Below are 20,348 nucleotides of genomic sequence, written 5' to 3'. Positions count from 1 at the left end.
CAATAGTGGCAACAACCTTCTCTCTATTTGGCACCAAATGAGAGGGCATCCAGAGCCCACAGTTGGTTAAGGGAAAGGCATGTTCATACAGAGAGAGAGAGAGAGAGAGAGAGAGAGAGAGAGAGAGAGAGAGAGAGAACCAGAAGCAAAGAGATTATGTAGAAAACTTCGAGTTCTGTATTGGCCAAATTTTCCATTCCTGGGACACAAACCTGAAACCCACAACTTAAAAGAAGGGAGACTTACTTGGATTAAGGTTTCACAGAGTTCATTCCATGATTGCTGGCTTCAAAGCGAATCTTGGAGGAAGGGCTTGGCAGAGGAATGATGTTCATGTCAGCAGTGAGGAGGCACAAGATGCTGAAATGAGCTCTAGAGAGGAAGTGGGCATGGGCCAAATGTAGAGCCTAAGGTCGTGCCTCTCTAACTCTCCCAGACATCCCCAGATGTGTTCCCTATTAATCCATTATGCAGATCCCACAGCAACTACATTCATAATTAGACGAGATCAAGCATATTTAATATGGTATGGCTATGAACCTGAGTGGATATTAAGGTGACTTGTCATAAGGTCTTCAAGATACAAACTCAGAACTAGCACCCCATCACTTCTGCATTGTTCCCAGCATCAAAGGATTTTTTTTTGGGGGGAGAACCAGGGATTGAACTCAGGCCCTTGCGCTTGCCAGGGAAGTGCTTATTCTACTGAGCCATCTCCCTGGCCCCGCTAGCATCAAAGAAGCAATAAGGATGAATTCAAAGTCAAGGATAGGGACACTAAAGACTCTACCTCTTTAGAAGAAAGGCTGAAAAATTACATGACAAAGTAGCTGATGGTAATGATGGGTGATGATGTGCAGGCTCTGAAGTACTCTATCGAAAACATAGTGAAGCTCCATTGAAATAAAGTTTCAATTTCTTGACATCACTCCTGTTGAATACTACATGTTTGTAAGGTATTTTCTTCACTTTCATTACATAGACTCACAACTGGTAAAGAAAATGATTCACTCCAGATTTCCTAAGTCTAGTGATACAGATGCTCAGAAAATTGACAGAATTTTCTCAGTATCACATAGATGGGTTTGGTTGAAAATCAGATCTTGCAGTCATTTTTATTTGATATTTAAAGAAGAGAAGGATGATCCTGGCTCAACCTCACAGTAATATGTGACACATCAACAATAGTGAAGCATTTCTAAGAGATAAGCAATGCTGTCAACTGACCTTGCCCTTTGTCCTTCCCCAGCTGGGACAGTCGTCTTACATTTTATTTTTCATAACATTAACTTGAAGCATTTCCCAAGGCTGTAACTTCTTATATTCATCTCACTAGAGATTGTCTTTCAGTAGGTTTGATGAGGTTGTCAAGCAGCTGAAAATATATTGAACATTGCTAGTGATCTTGACGGAGGTGGGTGGTCTGTGAATTACTCTTTGAGCAACCTGAGATATGATCCCAGTGAGGGAAATAGTGGATTGTTATAGCATTGGCTAGTTACACATTAATAGGCCTGGAGCCAGGGCCAGTTTCATAAACCTATAAACCCAGCCTAACCAGGAGCAGTTCAAGTTTGTGGTTAGCCTAGGTAAACTGGCCAATGTTTGACTAAAAATGAAAAGTAAGAAGGTTGGAATATATATCAGTTGTAGCATGGTTCTGGCACTCCCCTTGTTCTACTTCAAGGAAAGAAAGAAGAGAGAGAGAAACATGGAAGGAAGGAAGGAAGGAAGGAAGGAAGGAAGGAAGGAAGGAAGGAAGGAAGAAACAAACGAGCGAATGAAGGGAGGAAGCAAAATGGGATATCTGGGGCCGAAATGCAGCTCTGCCATCTGTGGGAGGTTTAGGTAGGGTTGGAAAGAGACAGTATTGGTAGAATTGCATACTTATGGTAGCTTGAACACCCCAAACTAATACCATGGGATGATCATTGAAGTAACATTAGACTAGCAGATTTCATATACATATGCTGATGTTTCTTAAGAAACTGCTATTATCTGTTTGGCTTTCTGTGTGGTTAGCACTAGGACACCAAACCCATATTGGATTAGGTTAAAAATTTTACCAAAATAAATTGAGGGCTAGGGATATAGCTCAGTGGTTTATATGACTGCCTGGCAAGCAAGCACAGGAATCTGGGTACATCATGCCGTGCAGACCCTGGAATCCTGAGTGTGCCATGCTGGCCACTGAAAATGGATGCAATGGTGTGTACCTGTAATCCCAGGGATGGGGAGGCTGAGACAGGAGGATCATTATGAGTCTGAGCTGTGTAGTAAACCCTGTACCAAATAAATGAATAAATAAATAAATAAATAAACTGAAACCACACTAATAAACCCATTTGATTAACTTTTAAAAATAATTTTATTGAGAAACAAATAGCAATGAGACAGTTTCACACCTGATTGCTAGCACAATTTCAGTAAGTAATGCATTGCATATTGTTGTCTTAGTGGTTATTCATTGTACAAGATACAGACATGATATCCTGTTTCAAACACTATTAGAACAAACCTCTCTATTCATTGAATTAAGAGAATGGAGCATATATCTAAGCTAACTATTTTGAGTGTACAGATACAAAATGTCCATTCATTTCTGTCCCTCTTTTTTGGTTAATTTTGTCAGAGAAGGGCATTCCATTGTTGTTTAAATACTGTAGGTACATGAATTCAGCAAAATATCCCAATATAATACGGTAGTCATAATAGTAGTGGCTTTTCTGTAAGACTGGCAATGTCCGAAGTTGTTGACCTGAGCCTTTTACAGCTCGGCATATTAATATGGCTTTACTTTTATACTTAGTTTTCATACCTTTCTGCTGGACGGTTAAGACCAAGATAAAGTAAGACCTATATAACAAGAAATGTAGCCTTTTTATTTGATAAGTTCAGTCAAATCCCCTCAGGATTTACCCTGAAACCCTGCACCGCAGTTTGTAGATCCTTTGTCAGTGTCAGTCATGTGGATGAGTCACGGCCATTGCTTGGCCAATGTGCTCTCTGTGAAAGCCTGAGAGAATGTTTTCTCTCCATGTGACTCTCCTTAGGCACACTCTACATCATCGATCACTTTTCTCTGTGGCCCCATAATCTCTTTTATCAGAAAATGTGGGGCACAACTGAGTTGTATGATGTTATAGTACAGGTTCTCCTATGTCTTGACCCCATTTGATTAACTTATATGTATCATGAGCCAAAGCTAGGGTAGAAATAAAATGTCTTACATCACAACTTGTATTCTCTCCTGCAGGCTGTGAATAGGGTTTAAAGGACCATTGTGAATAGGGAAATGATATAGCTTTAATGTAGCTAAAGGCAGAGAAGGTAAGTTGTGAACAATTTTAGCATCTTTCCAGATCCTTCAAACTGGAGAAAGGGTAGGAAAAAGTGACCTCTTCTTCACCATATCCCCCTCCCTAATTCATGATACTTGGCTAGGTTTCTGTGTTGGAAGTAACTGTTTTAGGGACTAAGTAAACTGTGAGTTTTACTACAATATTTTTTTGCTGTGTCTGCTTTCATTGACTTGTTTTGGAATGAGAAGTAAGTTCCTGTTTCATGTTTTTTAATGTGACTCTGAGGTAAACAGGAAGCTTGTTTTCTTAGCAGTGTGAAGTTTTGTTGGAATGCAAGGACAGTGTGAGGGGTATCTTGAGAGGGTAGGGTGAGGCAGAGCACTCATACTCTGCCAATGGGTCACATGTCCTGGACCTATGATTTCTGGTGTAGGTATGTCTAGCACTCTTTTAAGCTGTGTCTTCTGATTTCCTTGGATTCTGTAACTGTCACAGACAGGCAGCAGTGATAGCTTTCCTTTTAGTTTATTATGTAAAGCATACCCAGTAAAAGGAAGCATCATTGCATAAGAGCTAGCAGAGCTTAGGAAGCTTCTGTGCAAATAGATCTGAGAACGTTTCAGCCTTGTTTTCATTAGTGACTTGCTGTAAATATCAGGCTAAGGGACAGAGGTATTGATAGGTAAGTGTTGGAATTTAAATTTAAATGCAATCTTATGTGTTTTGTTTATTTGGCCCATTGAGTATTAGGAATAGATTAACCACAGGAAGAATTTAAAGTCATCAATAGTTTATTGAACAATGATACTTTGAGCACCTGTGTAGTAGTTTTTACTCCCTTCTTTGGCATCCTTTCTTGCCTCCAAGCTCTATGGTATTTCACTATGGCAAAATACCTTTTTTAATTTTTAACTCCTTCTGTACCCCTACAACATCTAGTTTACCAGATTACACATGGTAGGTGGATGGATTTTTATGATTTCATAGGTTTGCTCAAACTGGTCTTATGACCTGGAATGCCTTCTCTGATGTCCTTTCTGCTTTCAACTGGCTGATCTCTCCTTGAACCCTTAGAGCCCAAATCAAATTTGAGCTTTCTTGAAATATCATTTTTAACTCACTCTGTTTGATTTACCTTTGTGCTTTTTCTGTCAAACAGAATTTTTATTTTCAAGTCTCTGATAAAACTATCCATCCTGCAATTGGAGTTTTACAGACTTACCTCCCTATGGCACCCTAAAGCCATGGATATTTTCTTATCATTTTTGGAACCACTGATAATTTCCTTTTTCTCTCTCATATTTTTATCTTCTTAATAATAGGTCTGTCCTATAAATATAACTCTACTAAAACCGTGCAATATAGAAAAAATTCTTCATGTGACTGCTGGTCCCTCTATCTCTAGGAAGAAAGCAGAAGCATTGCCTACTGCTCTTTTACTCATCCTTTCTTAGCCAAGTGCTCTACACTGCATGTATCTATTTACTCATGTCCCATTCATGCTTTAATCTCTCTCAAAGAATCTTCAGTTCCCATCAAGTTGTTGAAAATTGTCTACCACTTCTGCATTCTTAAGTGCCATAGGCGTTTTGAGTCTTTAGTTTGTTGTATTACTTTACTGCTTTTGAAACTTGAGACCCTTCTCTTCTTAAATGTCTGTACTCTGATTTCCTTTTATACACTTTATACACTCTCTCCTCGGCCTACTCCTAGGGATTCTTGTCCTCTTCATATTTCCTAGATATAAGCATTGCTCATTCTTCATTCTGATCACTCTTGACTCACATATTTACTGGGTAGTCTCATCCACTCCAAGGTCTTCAACTTAGACTGTAATGATTGGCAAATCTTAACCTTTTTCCCTGCTTTCTCTTCTTATGTGATCTCAAAGATTCTTTTGACTACTGGAAGTCCTGACTTGACAATCTTACGGACAACTCAAGCTCAACATATCCAAGAAGGAACGTTTCATCATTAATTCTAATTCCATTTTTTAATATTGCTTATGGTCATGAAGCAACCATCATGAAACCTGTGACCAAACTAGAACTAAGAATCATCATAGACTTCCTTTCTTTGCCCCACCCAACCACCAACTATTGCTAACTTTGATCTTAAATTCCCTCTGCATTTGAAATATGATATAGTTTGTTGAGACTGTGTATAACCTCGTCTACTATAATATCCTACACTATTTTATTCTTATCACTCCTTAAATCACTCACTACACTCTGTGGTTGAAGCAATTTATTCAAAATGCAATTCTGATATAGAATTATACATTTGAAAGCCTTCATTTTTTTTCCTCTGTGATCCCATGATGCAGATATGAGCTGTTGAGGCATTATACATTTAGTATATGTAGATACACAGTATGATTGGCACTAGATACTGGACATATACCAGGTGGGGAAAAGAATCTCTCCACTCACAAAAATAGCAATTATTGGTAAAGGCATAACTATAAAACAAGAGACATGTGTAGTTTTTCCTTCAATTATGCAACTGCCTGCCTAAACATTTTCAATGCAGTAGCTATGAAATGTTTGTAGACCCTATATGTAGACCACACTCCTTCATCTGATATCACATGCTTCTTCTGGGCTGAGATACAGGGCCCATTTGCTATCACCTCAAAAGTTCCTTTTTTTCCTAAGACCTCATCTGGAAGTCATCTTTAAGAAGCATTGTCAGAGACCCCACTTGATGTGCTGTGACCTACAAAACACTGCACATTGTCTCTTTGTCTTGATATTACATTCATGCTGAAGTCACTTGTTTCTGTATCCATCTTGTACCTTCGACTTGGAGGCCAGTCAAAATTGTATGAACTCAGGGCTGGCAAGATAGATCAGTGGTCTAAAGCACCTGCTTAGGCAAGCTTAGGCAAAGCACAGGGACCTTGGTTTGAATGCTGGCACCACAGGCTACACAGGCTACCCCCAAGGTCAGCTGAGTGAGTGACAAACAAAAGAAAAGAAAAGAAAACAAACAAACAAAAAAACCTCAAAAGAGATTTGTTGAATTTTTACCAATCTGGATCGGAATAAACAGTCTGAAATACTCTTTTCACTTCTCCTTTTGAAAGTTCTCCTCCAAAGCCTGCTGATAATCTAGGGAGAAAGCTCAAAAGACAGGAATTTAGATTTTCACATTTCTCAATGTGACTCAAATAAAATATTTATGAAGAAAAGGATGCTACACACAACTTATGCTTATATTCTTAATTTTAAAATTCATACTTAGGATCACAAAATAAATATTGAACCTATTTCTATTTTCATTATTTCATGGCATACTCTAGATCAACATTTCTAGAAGTTTCATACTCTTTCTTTTCTTTTCTTCTTTCTTTCTTTCTTTCTTTCTTTCTTTCTTTCTTTCTTTTTGTGGTTTAGTAAGGATCTACAGTATCTCATTACATTGATTAGACTCATAATGATTCTCCTGTGTTCAGCCTCTCAAGAGCTGGGATTACAGGTGTGTTCCACCATGCCCAGTCTCATTTGCAGTCTCAGTGTGCCCCTGGGAAGGGGCCTGCTTGGCATGCTGGGGATAGAACCCCAGCCCCTGTGTCTGCCTAAGCAGGTGCTTTAATTCTCTGAGCTGTTTAGCCAGCCCTATATACTTCAAGCTTCTTATCAACCACTCTTCATGCTAACATCTTTCCTAACTAGTAGATTTGTGCTAGTTCATGATTATCAAAATAAGAAAACTACCACTAGGAATAATATGACTTTCTAACATAGGGTATTAAAGTTGTGAGTCATAGAATTTAGTGCTGGGTGAGCTCAAAGTTCAACTTTAACATATTTTGATAATGTGACACTGGGAAAGTAACTAGGTATTAAAGGAGGGCCTATATTTTGTCACCTGCAATGTAAAAATAATGCCATTTATCTCATAGAGTTGTTCTCTATATTTAATGTTGAAGGGTATGAGAAAGAGACTGGGAAAATATCCTTCCTAATGCAGTTAAAATCTAATGCAAGACTTGAAGAGTCTATGCTAAACACAGGAAAGAGGGGTGGGCAGTTCAAGAAATGAAGCACCATAAGCAAAGATACAGAAGCCTGGAGGCTTTTGCTGCTTTTCACCAGTGCAATTAGGGAGAAACTTCCGAGAATGGGATGAGTTGATGGGCTGTGGACAAGTGAGAGTAGGAAAGAGATCCAGGTTAGGAGGTCGGAAGATTCCTCCCTGACTAGTATCCTTTGAAGATCTGGCCTCCATGCTCTGTAGGTTTCACAGGCATTTCGTGCTGTCTTCCTTTTACAACTCTTTGAGGTGTCTTTGAACTTCTTTGGGATGTCTTTCTAGTGATTCTTTTGATGTAGGTAAACGCATCTCCTCTCAGCCACTTGCTTCCTACTTAGGCTCTTGGTCAATAGCAGGCCAACTCCACTTTCCCTTTGTTGAGACTCCTGGCCCTGTGGGTTGGGGTCTTGGGCAACCATACCTGCTTTCTCCTGTGTGTGACTCACTTGTTATCCATGGTGGCATGTTCCTTTTTCCCGTGAGTCAGGCAGTTAATTCCCAAGTTGCTGACCATGGTGTGTTGCCAGGCTTCGTCAGCCTTCTCTGGTCAAATTCCTCTTATTCTGCCTCAGCATTTCTCTTTTGTAAGCTAAGCAACAGTCTTCCGTGTTTTCCTCAGCTCTGTGGGACATGCACAGTGCTGTCTGAAAGGTCTTGTTGAAACTGGAGGCAGAGGACATCTATCCCCATCCCCTTGCTGGTGGAGTTTAGGGGTCGTGAGGGATCACTTAGCACACTCTCAGTTTCCATTCCAACTTCACTCTTAATCCCAGGGTCTTTTTTATGCTGTGGTATAAGTGAGAGATGAGGAACCCTCGAAGTACATCATGGTTACCTTTTAAAAGCTCTCTGTGGTGTGGGCCCACCTCTCTGCAGTGTGCTAGGTATTTGACGGCAAGAAACCAGTTGAGGACTAAACCAGCTGCATTTATGGTCTGGTTTAATACTCACCTGAGCCCACAGAGGTGCTCTTTCTTCTGTTGCTGGTCAAATCTTACCAGTGAAGAGGTTAGCTGGTGTGTCTGAAGCCTCTCATATTTACTGACCTGAATCTCAGTGAGGAGTCTTATTTGGATTCCAAATTTGACACCTGTGCCAGGTGAGAGCACAGGCTTGGCCAGGTTCTCTGTGCTACCTTCAGAAACACTCACCAGCTTTCCCTAGAATTCTGGGAGTCAGGGAGGGAGATAGCTTTTCCTTCTGTCGTCCTGCCCAGAATACAGGCCATGGTGCAGGAATCTGCAGAAATCTCCACATGATGAGCTTGATACCAGCTTCCAGGAAGCCATTCTCTTTCCTCTTCCTCCTCAGATGTAAATAATTTTCAATGGCAACATTAAAGAATGTGCTTGGTGTGGTATGAACCCATTTTCCTCGGTGGCACTGCAGATATATATATATATATATATATATATATATATATATATATATATTATATATATTATATATATTCATCATCTATGGGTCTCACATATGCTTTGTGCTACAGCCTGTGTACACAGCAAGGGCACCACCTAGCAAGAGGTCTGTGACTTACCAAACATCACAGGGGGGCAAGTGCAACTCTTGGAACAGAACCAGTCATGCGTGCCTAGGATCTAAAGCTTGGAGGCATACAACTCTTCTTAGGAAGCTTGTGGAAGAAGACTAGCTCTGAAATGCATAGTGCAGGGTATGAAGGGTCATTCCCAAGGCAAGAGGATTAGGAGCCACGGCTCTGGAGTAGTGGAGGTTTTATTTGTGTTCTATTCATCACTTGTTTATTGATTTTGGATGCTGAATTCTCAGCTAGGAAGTGGTAAGGGCGAGTTGGGATGGAAATGTGGAGACAGACTAGAGGGTTTGGCATGCAGTGTCCACGTGTTTAGAGAACCCCCAATCCCACCCCCACCCCAGAGAGATAGAACAGCCCTTACATAGTCAACTTTAAAATTTATAGTGACCCCAATAAAACATTGGAAACACATTTATTTCAATACCTTTTACTTTATCTGAAACAATATTTCAACACTAATCCAATATCAAACATTAAAGAGATATTTTGCATTGTAGTCACATGCAGCTTTTGAAATCCTGTGGGTGTGGACAGTATGTTATACTTCAGCATCTCTTCATTGAATCCAGGCACATTTGAAGTGCTTGACAGACGCATGTGGCCTGTTGTCCCAGAGTCAGACACCACAGCCTTTTTCGGCTTTGTTATTGCTGGGGTTGTGGTGTTAGGTCTATTCCTTAACCTTTATGAACCTGTTTTCTCTTTTTTGTATGTGTGAAATGGGCTATCATGTGCCACAATTCCTTTCTCAAAGTGATTTTTCCTGCAGTGAAACTATGAGCTTTGTATGAGAGATTGCAATGCAGCTCAGCCTCTAACTATTCTGAGCTGTCATAATCAAAATCCTCTCCTTCCCTTCTTCCCTTGACATGCAAGCCTTGAAACACCTTCTCTTCACAAGGAAGTTCCCGGCCTTCACTTTCTTCAGGTCTCTGCTCAGAATCCCCTTCATTAGAGGTTCTTTCCCCGAGCCCCCTGCATGGACATCCACACCCTTCCTCTCATGCTCTGTCTACCTGCTCTGATTTCCACAGAGTCCCCTTCACCAGCAGGGAGCAACTGGCCGTTCCTTTACTGCTTTCTTCCTCCAGGAAAAAAAACAGCTCTTCTAAGAATTCTTGATTGAAAATGATTCCTCTAACCTCTATGTTTCCATTGAGTTTTCTTCTTTCTTTGTGGCGTTTGTGGAGCATATTTTATATTAGAGTTGTTGGTGCATGTGAGTGGCTCCTCTATGACAAATTAAATCACTGGAGGGCAGAGATGTAGAAGTTGTACACCTTTATAATGAAATACATATAGGTTAGAAGTGTGTGTGTGTGTGTGTGTGTGTGTGTGTGTGTGTGTGTGTATTGCTGGGAATTAAATCTAGGGCCTTGCACTGAGCTATGTCCCTAGATCATTATTTTATCTCTTTTTGATTCTGAGATAGGGTCTCATTGAGTTGCCAAGTTGTCCAGGCTGGTTTTGAGCTTCCATGTCTCCTAACTCAGCCTCCCAGAATGCTGTGATTGCCCATGAGAACTATAGCATCTTGTGGAGCAGTGAGCCTAGGAAGGATATTCAATGCTTACCTGTTGGGGACATTTATGCCCACCTTGTGGAACACATCTTTATCAATGTCTGTTATGGACTGAATGTTTTGTCTTCTACTTAGGGTATGGATTGTTTTAAAGCCAAATACATAATAGATGCTCAATAAATACCAACTGTCTGAGCCAAATTCTTCCAAATTACCAATGTGCTTCACACTAATATTGTCAAATATATAAAATTCAGATCGCAGGGCATGTCATCATATCTCAGCTGACAACACTTAGGTAGTAATTGTACTCACCTATTTTCTATCTCACCAAACTATTTCTTTTAGGATACACTGAACTTTCTAACAATTTTAACTTTTTATTTTTTGCTGTATGGATTATTGAGGTTTTCTAAGTCAACAGAGATGTGCTCTGAATTCACCCCTATGTGCTGAAATGTACTTCTGTCACGGATTACCTCCAAAACAACTAGGGTCCAATGAAGCCACATACACCCGCGAGTACAACCTGGCAGAGTGAGAACTCTTACCAGGACCCAGGAGGCAGGAGTCGCACCTTACCACTCAGATCATGATGTACAAATGAACTGGATTGTAGGACAGTTTCTCAACTTTGCAGCCTGAGTGTGTTGCACCCAGCGTGCTTTGTTCTGGGGCAGCATTGTGTGCTGCAGGGTATTGCACATCCTCCTTGGCCTGTACTTCCCAGCTGCCAATAAGAATCCTTCCACTATTGGTCAGTCCTTGATATCCCCGTGGGATGAAATAGATTTTCCCTGGGAAACTCTGAGTGAGAGAGCTCAAAGTTTAACACAAACACACACACACACACACACACACACACACACACACACACGCCCAGGGACACAGTCCCACATGCATCCACACCACCACTACACATGCAACCTCCTCCCTGCTCCCCCTGGGAAAGCAGCGATGTTCCCTGTCCTGCTTCCTTGCAATAATGACAAGCATTTTCTCATGGGCTGCCCCTGCTCCCACTCACAACAGAAGCTTGGTGGAAGAGCTGTATGGGTGACATGCTGTGATTTCAGTGTGTCGTAGCTCACCACAGGGGTCTCTGCACAATTACTTCCACCCCCTGCTTGCTGCTCAGGTTCGCTCTGGCAGACACTCCTGGCAGCTGCAGTGGTTACAGTTTTGTGCTCAACATGTACAGCTTCGTTTTCGGCTCTGAACAAAACTTCAGGCGATAGCTTTTTCCAGCCTGCTCCTCTGCATATGTGCCTTTTCTTCCTTTGACCTGACAGCTGGGACTCACAGTGACAATCAGATTTTAGCAGCAACTCATAATAAAACTCTGCAGTTGGGCAGTAGAGAGGAATATACGGTTGGGTAGGAACTCTGCATCTCTTTCCTTTTCCTTTTTCTTTTTTCTTTTTCTTTCTTTCTTTTTTTTTTTTTTTTTTGTGGAACCGGGGATTGAACTCAGGTCCTTGTTCTTGCCAGGGAAGCACTTATTCCACTGAGCCATCTTTTCAGCCCTTTCCTTTTTCTTTTTGTTAGCTTTACTTTCCTCCCATATTCTTTTCCCTGGAAAAGTAGTCAAAAAGTATCGTATTTAGTTATGTATGTACATGGCTTTGCAGTTGGTAAAATGTTTGTGGTTTTTATTATATGTTTACATGATAGCCATAAAAATCTGAGATGAAGAGAGAACATGGCTGTTCAGTCACATGGTTAACCAAGAGAAGAAAGAGCTTTGAAAAGGCTCTTTTCAGTTAAAGCCTCACAGTCCAATGCACAAGACAGATATTGAAATAAAGATGTGTGATACAAGATAAGTGCTGAGATACAGGCATAGCTTATACGTAGAGAGAGCTGGGTGGAAGGAATGTTGTTCTTTTTAAAGAATAGGAAAGGGAGAGGACAAGTGAAGATACAACCTTAAGTGGCTGCTGAGGAATAAATCGGACTTGGCCAGACCAGGGAATGATAAAAATATGAACATTTCCCAGCAGAAAGTGGACACAATCAATATTCATGTCAATATGTTTGATTATTTGACTAATCTTGCATACCTATATCTGTTAATCTGAGCAACAGATTTGATTATAAAAATACATACTATAACAGCCATTGTTAATTTTTTATTCTTGTTTTGAGATTCTGTACCATGTGTATTGTTGTAAGTTACTCTGTTTCTGTCTTTGTTTTCACTTTTACTCTTTAAAATAAAAAAAATGGGGCCAGGGAGATGGCTCAGTGGAATAAGTGCTTCTCTGACAAGCGCAAGGGCCTGAGTTCAATCCCTGGTTCTGAAAAAAAAAAAAAAAAAAATATATATATACACACACACACACACACACACACACACATATATATATAACTATTATCTTCCTATATCATTTATGCTCTTTACTGAGCACATATTATATGTTAGTTATATATAATTTATATATAATAGCTGACCTATAATAAAAAGTACTCTTGGGAGTACTTTGATAAATTATATTATTTAATTATGTTATTTTTAAGCATAGGTATTATTATGAACTATATGTTACAGATGAGGAAACTAAGACTCTAAAGAAATTAAATAAATTGTCTGAAACAATACAGTTTAGAATTGAAGCAACCAGATTCACAACTTCCTTTCACTATGGAGAAAGATAAACCTTTTTAATAATAAGCAGGGTAGTAAGGACAAACAATACAGTGTTCAGTTAGTAGACAGATAATGAGGAGGTGAGGAAAAGAAAGATTGTTATCCCAAAGACGTGGCATGACCTTGTGATTTCTGTGCTGACCCCATGGGATCCCTAGCTAAACTGTTTCCCAGACTCAAGCATTTGAAGCTCATCACCACGCAGCAGAAGAGGTACACAAGAACCCCCTTAATCCATCACCCTTTAACTTCTCTTCTATATGCTGGGGTTCCTAGAGGGTCAGAGACAATGCCAGGCATCTTACCTGGTCACTGGTTACCTTGGGGTTTGGGAGACCTTGCACTCAGTTTTGTAGATGTGGAGTCCACCAAGGTCCAGGAGCTGCATCTCTAAGGTGTCCAGCCTTGGGAGCCAGAGCGATGATCCAAAGTGAGGTACTGTGGGTGCTGATCACATCAAAGCAAAGCTTGTATCCAGTGCATTCACATCTGTGTGAGAGGAGGAGATAGAGTGGCTCCTGCTCATTAAGGGCCCATCAGGAGAGGCATGTTGTTTGTGAGGATGGTGGGTGGGACTTGAGTTGTGTGTCTGTGCCCCTCTTTTGCTACATGAAACAGTGCCCTTGTTCATGCATTTCATTGCCTTTCACCACATGTCCCTTGTGTACATCACAAGGGACGTATGATGCGTCACATGCCAAGATACTGGCACCTAAGTATGTCCTCAGTTTGACAAATGAGGAAACTAACCCCTGAAGACTGAGCGGTTTGCATTCATTCACGCTTTTACAAACAGCAAAGAAAAACAAGAATGTGGGTGCACCTTGAGATAGAGTCTGTGCTTTTAATCAGAACCTGCACTGACTTTTGTAAATTTTAAAGCATTCTACTGATACAGGGCATTATTATGAAGACGTGTTAATGTTCTTTTTCTCTTTCATTGTCTTTCTCTCCCTTTCTCTTTCCCCTCTTCCTCCTTTCTTTTTGATTCCTTTCTCTACAGGACTCCACAGAATGGAGCAAGAATGAGAGGAAAAAGGCCGGCAGAAAAGCATGAACTGGAGGTTTGTTGAGCTCCTCTACTTCCTGTTTGTATGGGGCCGTATCTCAGTGCAGCCCTCCCACCAGGAGCCAGCTGGGACAGATCAACATGTCTCCAAGGAATTTGATTGGCTTATTTCAGACAGGGGGCCTTTCCACCACTCCAGGAGCTACCTATCCTTTGTGGAAAGACACCGTCAAGGATTTACAACCAGATATAAAATATACAGGTACGACCTAGGCTAAGACAGCCCTTGCCTTTCTTCCTGTTGTACTTTGTGCGGCCAGGCACCTCCAGAACCTTGCTGGGGAAGGTTCTGGGTCAAGTGCCCCTTTATTAGACTACTTTTAGCTTTTTATCCCTTTTTTAAACGTGGCATTAAATAAGAATGATGATGAAATGAAGAGAAAACAGCTAATACTCATGGAGCACCCCCTGTGTGCTAGCATGGTGCTTGCTATCTATTACATAAACTTTGTCTTATTTAAACCCTCTAATAATTATTGATTATAGATTTTGGTTGTTTTCTTTACTTTGTAACGTTGGTGATTGAGTTTCAGCTGTGTTAAATAATGTACCAATGGTGACATGGTGACACAGTAAGTGGTAAGGCTCTAATCCTAGTTTATCTGTGTCTGTAGTCCTGATAATTCTCAACCACATCAGGTAAGGGTGGTATTATTTTACTAATGCTATTAATGTGCCCAGGTTCTTAGCTAAATATATTTATGTATTTGGAAAGAACACAGAGACTTAATGAACAACTGTTTTTTATCAAGTCTGGGCTGACTGTTGGCTTATTGTAATTCTACCTAACCAAAAAGGACTTAACTCTATATGAGCAAGAGCCTTTTCCTACCCACTGAAGGTGCAGTAAGGGAGTCCATGTAGTATACTGACAATAAACATGTGAACAAGAGAAAAGTCATTTTAGTCATGCACATGCACAAGGGAATCCTGCAGATTCTGAGACATAATGAAAGGCCAGGCGATTTAAGTGTGCATGGCAGCCAGAGCTATAGAGAGGAGTTGGGTTTGGATTTTCTGACGTGTGATGTTGACACAAATTATGGGTGTGAGAGTGGGACATGCATGGAGAAACACTTCCCACTGAGATACCATTAAATCGTGTCTGATGATGGAGACTGTCTCTTGGAGCAACCCACCGCAACCCTAGGTGATGGCTGGGATATAGTCCATCTCAGCTGGTGCCTCCTGTCTTAGACTTCCTTGGTCGATGTCATGTGGTGTCATGTCAGTTGAGTTTCCTTTTGGAGAGTCAATGCACAGGCACATAAAGGAACTTCAACAGAAATCCCCCTTGTGCTTTTAAAGCAACGTTGGTGGTACGTGTTCCCAGTACATAATGATTACACTGATTGTGAGGCGCTGTACATGAACAAAACACATTATATTTCTTTTTTTCCCCTTCCTTTCCCATCCCCTCCATGCTGCTTCTCTCCATCTTTTGGTCCCCTTCCCATCTTCAAAAGCTCCATCTTTCTGTTTCCTATCCTCTGTGTTTTATTTTCCTGTTTAATTCACTTATACCTTGGGTTTCTCATGTAAGGGAAACCATGCAATATTTAAGCTCATGTGTCTGATTTATTTCCCTTGTGCTTTAAAAGAGAAAGAAGCAGCAGAGGAAGGAGGGCAGGAGGAGGTCAGAGGGATTTTAATTCAGAGAACTGAGCATGGAAAAGTACCGTATTTGGGGGGTATTATTTTCTGAGCCCCATAAGCCTAAAGTCCTTTATTATTATTTGAAGCTGTCTTTCCACATTCCACTTAATCATGGTCTCCTTGACATATTCACATCTCTCTATATTTGTTTCATTTTAATTATAAAGCATTTGAAGTTGTAGTATATTATTATATTTCCTTCTACCTCGCATAAAACTCTCTGAGGGAAAGCTACTCATATGCATGCATGCAAACATGAACACACACACACACACACACACACACTGTATTTATTTCTGGATCTCAGGGAGATTTTTGCTCTGGTATTGTTATCATAAATACACAATAAATATTGTGGACTTGAATTGCAGGATGCAAAAAAATGCTCTGGAGCTTTTGTCTTAATGTCAAGGAAGAAAGGGCAAGCCCTACCATTTCTGTGCCAATTAGAAGAGAAGAGACAAAACACAGTGCAGGAAGGAACTCTGGCCTTCAGCTAAGGAGACTTGAATTAGTTGATCTGAAAAGTAAGAATGTCTTATTTGCACAGTTTTAGTATTGTGCAGTGGAGATGCCTGATTTGTGAAATATTCTACCAGCTTTAAATAGCTATATTTTTCTACTGAGTCTGGAAATTTTCCTGGTGACTGAGGGCTTACAATGGTTTTGTCTATGTAGGAGTTTATGGAGGAATTTCCATGGGATTTGAACAGTGATAAAAACAAATAGAGAGTTAGATTTCTCTGGGCATTATGGAATGTAAGAACACAAGTAAAATGAATGTAGAGTTGGTAAAAGAAAGAAAAAAATAGAAGAATGGAAGACATGGGGGAATTTCTTCTTCCAAAAGAAAACAGGACAGGATATTAGAATTTTCAATGGTTAGCTCAAAGGTTTCCCCTTGGAAGAACTATTTCAAAGTCACCTAAACACAATAGTTTTATTCTTCATAATCTGTTTTATTTTATTTTATTTTGTCTTTTTGAAAGAAGTGTGTTTCACACATGTTGTCTAGGCTGGCCTTGAACTCACAGCAATCCTCCTACTTAAGCCTCCTTAGTACTGGGATTATAGCCATGAACCACCATGCCCAGCTAATAGTTTTCTTCTTAATTTCAATTTTGGGTCTTTAAAATACTTTTGCAGATTATATCCATTACTGTTTGTGATTATGCACAAGGCAACTAAAGGTATTCTTTGATTATTCATAAGCAACTTCTATTACCTGAAATTCTTGATGATGAGAGCGTATAGCTTTGAGATGCTGGGTTTGGTGAATAGAAGAAGTTGGAGAAACCTAGATTCACTACTCTGTGTTTTGTAAAGTAATAACAACCTCTTATGTGCCTATCTGATTTTTTATTCCCTTTGAGCCTCTCAAGTACATGCAAAGACTGGAATGATTAGAATTTATATTTTCATTTTAAAGTTGCCTTTATGAGTAACTTAAAAAAGGATAAGTAGGAGACTGGCTTAAAACAAAGTATAGATATGCATCCCTAACCTCACAAGTGAATGCTCTAGGATTATAGGCATCTGTTTCTTCTTTACTAATATTTCTTCTGTGTGAGAGAAGGAGAGTTAGTTGCCCCAAGGATATGTACTCAGTGAATGTCCTGGTTTTGGCTATAGTGTGATGTTTTTAAGGGGAGTGAAACCCATTAGAGATGATCAACCCATTTAAGCTATTGCTGTCATCTAGACTTACGTTTATATAAGACCCTAAATGGAGCCATATGTGCAGAATCCTGAATGTGGTATCTTTTTATTTAGCATTTATAATGTGCCAGGCAGTTCCTCCTTACTGTATTCTCTCAGAGTTGGAGAGTGTCTTGTTCATTTACAGATGGAGAAACAGGACTACTGGAGGATTGTTGTGCGAGGTCACCCACGCAGAAGGGCATAGCGCTAAGGTCTAAACCCTGACCTACCTAACTTTGAAGCCTTCCTTTCAAAGTACCAGATGGTACTTTCTTCTTAATTTCAATTTTGAGTCTTTAAAATACTTTTGCAGATGATAGCCATTACTGTTTGTGATTCTGCATAAGGCAACTAAAGGTATTCATCGATTATTTATAAGCAAATTCCATCACCTCAATACCTACTGTTGGCTTCAAACTCAAGCTGAAGTTTGAAGGTAGCTTTGGGAATGTTGAGAGGTGCAAAGTTGCTAGTAAGATTAGGCATCAGGACATCTGAATACTAATTCCACTTCTCCATGCGGGGGTCTTCTTACAGTAGGCAGAATCCCCTCCTTTCTTAAATCCCACTTTCCTTATTGACCAGATGATCCAGTTGATTTAGTTCAGTCATTTTCAACCTATGAGATGCTAGTTGAAATGCTGAGGACTGATGAGAATAACCATAGAAACCTTTGCAGGGTGAGGATAGAGGCAGGAGGAGGGTTCATCAGGCAGGACTGCTAGCGCTCCACTTCTCCTGTGAAGAAAAGATTTGTGTCTGCTCTGAGTTTAGTTTTTAAATATGCTTTATTTTAGATTCTCCTGCTTTCAAGATTTGCAATTATCTAATGAGTTCATTTCCAAGAGCCTTTTTAGTTCCAAAATTAAGTATAAAATTTAACAAAGGTCCCATGGTTAATTAAATGATGGAGCTCAACCTAAGAAGACAGGCTTTTGGACATCCAGTTATTTCTTCCTTTCTTTACTTAATCCTTAAATAATTATTAGAACCTATTTACAAGCCTAGCACTGTATTTGGGGCCAATGATAAATAGAATAAACATGACACTTCCTCTCAGAGAAGAAACTTACATTAAACATGAGCACTTGCACATGCATGCAGACACATTTACATGCATAATAAGTTCTACTAAAAAAAAAGTGCAACATACAAGCCAGCTAAATTGCTCAGTGGACTAAAGGACCTGCAGGGACTGGGGTTCAATCCCCAGTTGCTGTGCTGGCCCCTCCCCCAGGGTGCACTGAGAAGGTGGATGAGACTGGACATGGTGGCACTCTTCTGTAATCCCAGCGCTTGTAAGGCTGTAAACAGGAGGACCTTGAATCTGATCTCTGTAGTGAGACCACAAACATTCAATTGGAATTTAACAATATGCAAAGATAAGGTGAGACTCTTTATATTCTGCACATGGAAACATTTGCATCTAGAGCTCCAGAGACAAGTATTCATTGAGATGCAGACATTGAAAAAAGCCAACTGAGAGATGTTCACTGGGAGAGTTGTCAGTGAATAATTTTTCCTCCCTTAGTGTCACTTTGCTGAAACTAAAACATTTGCTGAATCTACCTTGATATATACTGTTGTGGACAAAGAACATGAGGGACTTGACTTCATCATGAAACAAAGGCCTTCCTTCCAGCCAGTGGCCCCTTCTGATGCTGAGAGCTGGCTTTCCTGAGTTATCTTAGACCTCGTGTCTCAGCCAGTTCCCTCCTCACCAGTATCCACATTAAAGCTTTGGGTGATGGGAAGCTTATGAAAGCAGTGAGAAGGAAGAGTTCTCTCCTTACTAACATAAGTTAAGAGCATCACCTGTATCTTTCGTATGCATATAGAGGCTGCCCTGAGCTGAGGGAGTCAGGGTCCATAGGCATTGCCAGTGTTAATGTTGAAAAACTTTCAGCCTAAAGCCCTGCAGAAGTTCCTTCTCCTGCTGCTTCACAATCCAAGTGATGACATGTGTAGTGGTGGGTGCTCAAGTTTATACTCTGTCACTTGATACAGCTTGAGCTAAAGGAGGAAACAAGGAGCCAAGGTGGCTTTTTGCTTTTGAATATGCCAGGGTACAATGGAAGCCTCACTGGCCTTGGAGTCAGGGAATCCAGCTCACTGGCTTCTTTCCACATGATGTTGGCCAAACAATGGAACTTCTTTGAACATCTATTTCCTCCTCCGTGAAATGGAAGAGCTAGCTGAGAGGTGGCCTCGTAGATCTTTTCATTCTCTGAAATTACATGAGTGCACAAAGAATGCCACTTTGAAGTGCAGTTTATCCAGGTTATGGGTTGTCTTTGGGTTTGGGGTCTGGAGACTTTGGGGCAGTTCATTCATGCAACATTCATCCGGTCATAAATTTGTTGATTTCGAATTTAACACCAAGTATATGCTGTACACTCTGAAGTGATTTTTGTGGTACAGATGACCAAAAGTAAACAATAAGGCACACACACACACACACCCCTACCACCACCAATACCACCACTACCACCACCACCATTGCCACCACCACCATTGCTACCACCAGCACCATCCATCTTTTCCTGCTGAACCCAGAATTAGGAACAAAAGGAAAAGAGAGTGAAAAGGCAACAAAACGAGTAATTATTGTATGTATAGGAATGCCGCTCAGATACTCGGTTTTCTCTTCTTTAGAAAAGGATAGCCACGTCTGTCCTAAGTATCAGGTCGAATGACATACAATTTCTGTGAGAACACTTCATAAAAATTTAAATTATCTTATGTGTAAAAGATTTCATTAGAGTTCTAATTCATCATTCAGATAAAATAATTCATCATGATTTTTTGTCCTTTCTGATAAGAGCACACGTCTATTAGTCATTAGTGACTTATAG

General features: G+C 40.3%; 1 protein-coding gene across 1 annotated transcript in view; it reads left to right on the top strand.

The window, feature by feature from the left end:
* The window catches only part of Brinp1 (BMP/retinoic acid inducible neural specific 1), a 203,769-nt gene that overhangs the window by 35,717 nt on the left and 147,704 nt on the right, over positions 1-20,348 (top strand). Inside the window, exon 2 of the mRNA XM_004641465.2 lies at positions 14,071-14,338. Within this exon, the coding sequence (XP_004641522.1) occupies positions 14,121-14,338 (218 nt within the window). The 5' untranslated portion in view covers positions 14,071-14,120. The remainder of the gene's footprint in view (positions 1-14,070; positions 14,339-20,348) is intronic.

Source organism: Octodon degus, unplaced genomic scaffold (assembly GCF_000260255.1).
Source record: "Octodon degus isolate 3935 unplaced genomic scaffold, OctDeg1.0 scaffold00137, whole genome shotgun sequence".
Taxonomy (NCBI): Eukaryota; Metazoa; Chordata; class Mammalia; order Rodentia; family Octodontidae; genus Octodon; species Octodon degus.
Note: the sequence above shows the minus strand (reverse complement) of the source record. Positions and strands in the feature narration are given on the sequence as shown.